This window comes from Frankliniella occidentalis, unplaced genomic scaffold (assembly GCF_000697945.3).
Source record: "Frankliniella occidentalis isolate FOCC.00 unplaced genomic scaffold, Focc_3.1 Scaffold68, whole genome shotgun sequence".
NCBI classification, from domain to species: Eukaryota; Metazoa; Arthropoda; class Insecta; order Thysanoptera; family Thripidae; genus Frankliniella; species Frankliniella occidentalis.
In genome coordinates, this window is record NW_026267198.1 from 391,145 (window position 1) to 397,503 (window position 6,359).

A 6,359-nucleotide genomic window follows, 5' to 3' on the forward strand; every position below is an offset into this window, starting at 1 on the left:
CCAGTGGGCCGGGGATTTCCTGGCTATTTGGGTCTGTAAATTTACCGAACACTAGCTGGCAAAGGAGCGTTGCCACGCGGGGAAGGGAAAATTCCCTCTAATTTTTTTTACAGTGATCTCAAACTGCATTTTCCACTAAGCTACTCTTTCTTATACTGAAACTTACCCTAAAATTTCACAGTATTACACTTGAACAAGTTCGAAATCAAAATCAAATTTCTCCGCTTATACCTGTCGCCCACCTGTGCCCACTACACAAGTCAAAACCTGCTCGAAATCAACGCCTTCTCACAACGAAGGTTGATCCGCTGAGGCGCTGAGGCGTCGCAAGCGCTACCAACAGCGCAACAAAACAGTTCAGTAGAGTATGCAGTGAGATATTGCATTATTTAGTCAGAAACACAGTCGGCCGAACCAGGAGTTTGATAGCGCAACTAAGTCGGGTTGGTTCTCCTGACCAACTAAGCTGGTGAGCGCGATGGGTTCTGGGAACCAACTCCTGGGTTCATGTGGCCATAAATAAATGGTTGTGCCTACATCTCGGTCGACCAGGGTCTCCCCCTCCCTCTTCTACCTGCTTCACCCCCGACACGCCGCCCGCGGCCGCTGGGACATGTATTCGTCGTCCTGACTCCTCCCTCCCACGCGCCGCGATGGCCTGGTGGTACCGCGGAGGTCTAGTAATGGAAAGATTCGGGGTTCAAGTCCCGGATGGTTCCAACACGGAACACCTCCTCCAGGGCCCATCAGCAGAAATGAGCTCAACATCGATCCGTCCGTAGGAACGGAGGAAAAGAAGCGGCAATGACAAATACATTTTTGATTTTTGGGATCGATTAGGCTTAACCAATAGATTGGTTGTCAGAACCAACTCGTGTTGGTCGCTGCGACCAACCAAGCTCCACCCACTTAGTTGGTTCACCCAACCAACTAGCTGGTTTTACGAAAATTAACCCTCAAAGATGGTTGGGGGAACCAGCTTGCGGGTCGACCCGACTAACCATTTTTCTCCGTGTACGCGCATCTATTTTACCGTATGCCGACGTAATTACCGTACGGGTTGGCAACACTGCAACAGGTGAACAAAGCCCCACACATTTATCTGATTAGATTTCAGTAAACAAGTGTGATGACAATTGTATTTCATGTTTTAATAGGAGAGACGCAGGAATCCCTGTCACTTAGTTTCCGTATGGGGCAGAGCACCATATCAGGCATTATTAAGGAAACAACAAGAGCGCTTTTTGCTGTTTTGTCTTCTGATTTTCTTAAATTTCCCTCAAGCGAAGAAGAGTGGAGAAACGTTGCACAAGAATATGAAGAAAAGTGGAATTATCCACATTGCATTGGTGCCATGGATGGCAAACACTGTCGCATTGATCCACCACTTAAATCTGGTTCAATGTTTTACAATTACAAAGACACCTTCAGCATTGTTCTACTTGCCCTTGTTGATGCTGATTATCGTTTCATTTTTGTGGATGTTGGGGCAAATGGTCGGGCTTCTGATAGAGGCATCTGGAATAGGTGCTCGCTCAAAAAATACATTGAGAGTGACAGAAGTAAAGTACCAAAACCCTCACAACTACGGGGGACAGCTGAGGAGTTTCCATATGTCATAGTTGGTGATGAAAGATTTACTTTATCAGAAAAAGTAATGATGCCCTATCCAAAGGACACATGCTCAAATAGGTTAGACAGAAGAATATTTAACTACAGGTGAGTGATATGTTTTTGGAATTGTTTGTTTTACATTATGTGTAGGAATGCTAACATATTTTTTTCTGTAATTATAGATTGAGTAGAGCTCGCCGATGCTCTGAAAATGCCTTTGGAGTTATGGGTGCTCGATTTCAGATTTTTAGAGCACCCATGAGATATGACCCTGATGATGCTCGAAATTTAGTTATGGCTGTTGTTTGTCTCCACAATTACCTGAGGACTCATGTGGTGGGGCGCTCAATTTATGCTCCTCCACAAATGCTTGACAGAGAAGACGTTATGACGGGTACAGTGAGACAAGGAGAGTACCATCTAGAGCAGCCTGGTGGACTTGTGAGATTTATAAATCAATGTGGAAACCGTCATGGAGATGCTGCAATGGCTGTGAGGGACCAGTGGTGTGCTTATTTTAATACAATAGGTGCAGTTCCTTGGCAGGAGCAAATGGTTACCTACTGCCCTGCTTAGTTAAGTTAATAGACAAACTGTCATTTTGTGTATTCCAGCAACAACACTTTAATAACTGTTCAACAGTGCTCAACCAAATAATACTTATGCCTTATTAAATGACTGTACTAATTTAAGAAAAAAGCATTGTATTTCAGTAATACTGTGTACACAAGGAAACTCAAGTCACATATAGAGTAGAATTAGTTTTGGCACAAATGACAAGTTTAAAAATTACCCGTAACTTGACATCAGTCTCAACATAAATTGAAACAAATTGTTTGGCAGACATGACAAGTTTAAAAATTACCCGGAACTTTGGCACACTTGACACCAGTCTCGACAAATTTGAAACAAATTGTCTCAGTAGGTCTGAAAATACACATAAAAGTAAATGGCACAGTAAGGCTTGATTCTCTTAATACTGGCAACATATAGATCTCTCTCTAAAAAAAACAACAGTATTTAAGTTTAAAGTATACCCGTAACACACACTAGATTCTTCTTGCTATAAAAAAATTAAGTTAATCTCAAATACTCTTTGGACGGCTATGTGGCCTTCAAAAATATCCAATACATAAAAATATCTTCATCTTTATGTAACTTTCAGATAGAAATGGGAATAATTAGTAGAAATTAAGATAAAATAGGGAAATTAAACACAACAATAATAGAAGACTTTGGATGGGTTTGGCCTAGAGATTCAAAATGGGAAACTTCAGCCCAAAAATAATAAATGACTTTGGACAGGCTTAGTCTAAAGATTAAAAAAGAGAAAACTTAAATACAAAAACACACACAAAAATAAACAAAGACTTTGGGCGGATTTGGCTTAAAGCTAAGGGAATCTTAAACACAAAAATAATCAAAGAGTTTGGACGGGTTTAGCCTAAAGATACAAAAAAAAGGAAAACTTAAACACAGCAAAAAAACAACAACAAAGACTTTGGACAGGTTTGGCCTAAACTAAAATTCAGTTCATAAATATGTTACCATCAAAATGGAGAGGTTACTGGGTATGTGTATAAGTACAATGCTCTTAAAAAGTTAGATACAGATATACCTAATTGAGACTCATTACAGTACTATCAGAGTCAATGTAAATTAAAATAGGAAGCAGAATAATATGTTAAAAGGGGAAAAAATGAATAGATGTCACCTAATACTTGAACAGAACAGACATGACTTCTTTCTCACATTCCTTTCTGCTATCTCTCTCCATGTCTCTCAGTCGACCAGCAACAAACATCCCGAAGTGATGTGCTGTATCTGGCGTGTCCGCCACCTCTTCACTAAAATTTGGCATTGGCTGACTAGCCAGTTGTTTCACCGCCTGCACTGCCTCTTCCATCAAGGTAGAGGCCTTGCGCTTTGCCGCTCCCCTCTTTGCATAAATTTCATTGTCACGTACACCTTTCTTCACATCAGTTGCAGATGGAACCGGTGATGTTCCATGAGGCTGAGCAGGTGTTGAACCTGTACTGGAATTGCTGGTGTCGCTCTTCTCAGTGCTCCAAGTCTGTAAAAAAATTTAGCAACCTGTATTCTACCACCTCCATTAATATGAAATATTGAACACTTCCTGTCCAGTATGAACATACCTTGGTGGCTTCATCATAGTATATTTTGAACACAGAATTATCGGTTCCATCGGTTTCAATACGGTTGCTGATGCTGCTGATGTCAAGCACTGGTTGCACTGGTCCAGCAGTGCCAGCAGTGCTCAATTCAACATCATCATTCTCATAGATGTTGGAGAACGATGGTTCTGTAGCTACAGTCCCTTTCAGGAAAGTGAGTCTATCATACAAGGGCCACTTGGGCTTGTGCATATCATCTGTGCCGTTACCACTGGAACGGTTCTTTGATTCCAGAACTCTGTTCCAGTTTGATAGAAAAGTATCTTTCATATTTTTCCACCTGTGCGCAACCATATCACCTGCAAACATTTGTGCAAGCTTTAATATTGTACAAGCTACAAGAAAACGTAACCTGCAAGTACATGTTACTGTTATAAAATAATTTCAATTCGACTCAAATCAAATACTCACCAGTAAAGGGAGCTCCGCCAAGAGCAAGGGCAACTTCAACCCAAAGGGCTGGTTTGAGATCTGCTCTCCTGAATACTTTAGAATTGCAGTCCCACAGAATGGGTCTCTTCTCGACCTCGCGAATTAATTCATGTTCTTTGTCGTCAGTGAACAAATCCCTATTGATTTTTGGTGGCATGTTAGAGGACAATAATATTTTCACGTAGATGTGAATATATTCTTATTCCCCAACAGCTCGCACCTGCTACAAACTACACCTACCCCGCCTTTTCTCAAGAACACACAAAGCCTCGACTAGCAGACGATTCACGACTTTCGCGCGAGAATGTCGGGCATGTCGCGACCACGTGACACCAAGCAGAGCTGTGATTGGCTGCGTTTGCTGTTGCGATTGGGAAAAATAGCCGGGCGGCTATCCTTGCCACCGCAATCGCCAACGTCGGCTGCTCCGCTCTGATTGGCCGAGACGGCAGCGGCAACGGCAACCTCTCGTGTGATACGGCCTTAACGGCTTCCTGCTGCAGACTCTTCCCGCTACGCTAGCCCTGCCGGGCTCGAGGACCAAGACGAGTGGAAGGCATGCCGGCCTGTCTCTAGTGCGATGTTGCACCAACCCCGTCCCGGTGCGGCGGCGTTTTCAACTATACTTTCGTAGATAGACAGATAGATAGATATAACGCTGAGCGAGACGGGACCGAAATATGATACAGGCACGGTGTTAAGTCCGCCGGCACGGGGCCGTACCTGAGGAGAGGCGCCGCGCCCACGCCCTGTAACCGTGCCATTGTACCCCCCGGGATAGGGTACCCCCCGGTACACCGTCCCTCGGTTTAAAGTACCCCCTACCCTCGAGGGTAGAGGGTACATCAGCACTAGGGATGGTGTACCCCCGGGGGTACATTAGCCCCAGGGACAGCGTACCACCCACCTGTACCCCCCGGGGGTACATCATCCCTAGAGCCAGTGTACCCCCCCCCCCACCTCAGTGGTAGGGGACACATCAGCACTTGGGATGGTGTACTCCGGGGGTACACTAGCCCTAGGGATAATGTACCCTCTCCCCCCATCTCGAAGGTAGGGGGTACAACAAACCTATGGATGGTGAACCCCCTGGAGGTACACTAACCCTATGGTAGAGTTACCCCCATGCCTCAAAGGTGAGGGGTACATCATCATTAGTGATAGTGTACTCCTTACCTTGGTGTGCTTCAAATTTCACTTTATTGTTTTATTAAAATGAATGCGATTTTTTTAGCCACGAACGCCACGTTAGGTCACTAGAAAATCTTTGAGAGACTCGACATCTATAAAGGAATCGTAGCACGTTAAGTCCTTTCGCAGTTGTGATCCCAACGCAATCCAACCTAACCCAACCTAACCATCTATAACCTAAGAAATAAAACTGCAGTCAACTTCTAAAAATATTTTTACAAAGTTTACTAAAAATTTTACGTTACTTACGTAAAATTAAAAGTCACCACCAGTGTCTTCATTGAACCCTCGGGGGGTACACCATCCCTAGGTTTGGTGTACCCCCTACCCTCAAAGCAGGGGGTACACCTACCCTAGAGACAGTGTACCCCCCAGGGGATAGAGGGGGGTACACCCTCCCTAGATTTGTTGTAGCCCCTACCACTGAGGTGGGGGGGTACACCGGCTCTAGGGATGATGTACCCTCTACTCTCGAGATGGAGGGTACACTATCCCTAGGGCTAGTGTACCCCCGGGGGTACACCATCCCTAGTGCTGATGTACCCCCTACCCTCGAGGGTGAGGGGTACATTATAACTAGGTATGGTGTACCGGGGGGTACAACGAACCTAGGTTTGGTGTACCGGGGGGGGGTCACTGGTGCCGGGGGGTACAACCGGACGTTGACACCTGCCTGCGCAGCGCGACGCTGGGTGAGTTGGGGCCTCGCACGGTCCACGGGGTGGCCCGGCCTGGCCCTGCGTTGCCCAGCTCGGTGCGGTGGGCTGCACCCCTGTGCTTGCCGCGGGGCGGTGTCGGGCGAGGCGTGCGCGGTACAGTGGCGCTCTGCTGTTGCGTTAATTTTGATTCTGACTGGGCTGGGGCGGGCCTGGGACTGATCGAGTGACGGTTCGATCTGAAGTAAGTAGCGCACCGCGCCTCGCCCGT

General features: G+C 45.7%; 2 protein-coding genes across 3 annotated transcripts in view; one reads left to right on the plus strand and one right to left on the minus strand.

Annotated features, from left to right (window-relative positions):
• LOC113216352 (uncharacterized) overlaps window positions 1-3,378 on the plus strand; it is a 16,528-nt gene extending 13,150 nt beyond the window's left edge. Inside the window, exons 3-5 of one of the 2 annotated variants that reach the window (XR_008011232.1) lie at window positions 1,158-1,719; window positions 1,797-3,051; window positions 3,290-3,378. Coding sequence is in view for 1 of the 2 variants with exons in the window: in XM_052268374.1 (XP_052124334.1) it covers window positions 1,158-1,719; window positions 1,797-2,190 (956 nt within the window). In the remaining variant the exon portion in view is untranslated. Of the gene's footprint in view, window positions 1-1,157; window positions 1,720-1,796 lie in introns of both variants that reach the window. The other variant, XM_052268374.1, reaches the window with a different exon arrangement.
• On the minus strand, window positions 3,204-5,007 carry LOC113213082 (uncharacterized). Its single transcript, XM_026432020.2, has 3 exons — window positions 4,221-5,007; window positions 3,771-4,108; window positions 3,204-3,688 (listed from the first exon to the last, which is right to left on the minus strand). Exons 1-3 carry the CDS (start codon window positions 4,396-4,398, stop codon window positions 3,329-3,331), a joined length of 876 nt encoding a protein of 291 aa, XP_026287805.2. The 5' UTR covers window positions 4,399-5,007; the 3' UTR covers window positions 3,204-3,328.
• Between the last annotated feature and the right edge of the window lie 1,352 nt (window positions 5,008-6,359).

What these genes read in the sequence shown, in the direction of transcription:
- LOC113213082 (XM_026432020.2), bottom strand. Translation starts at nt 4,398, where the DNA reads ATGCCACCAAAAATCAATAGGGATTTGTTCACTGACGACAAAGAACAT. An exon ending in TGGCGGAGCTCCCTTTACTG is followed by an intron (nt 4,109 to 4,220) that starts GTGAGTATTTGA and finishes AAATGTTTGCAG; the next exon opens with GTGATATGGTTGCGCACAGG. An exon ending in ACTATGATGAAGCCACCAAG is followed by an intron (nt 3,689 to 3,770) that starts GTATGTTCATAC and finishes ATTTTTTTACAG; the next exon opens with ACTTGGAGCACTGAGAAGAG.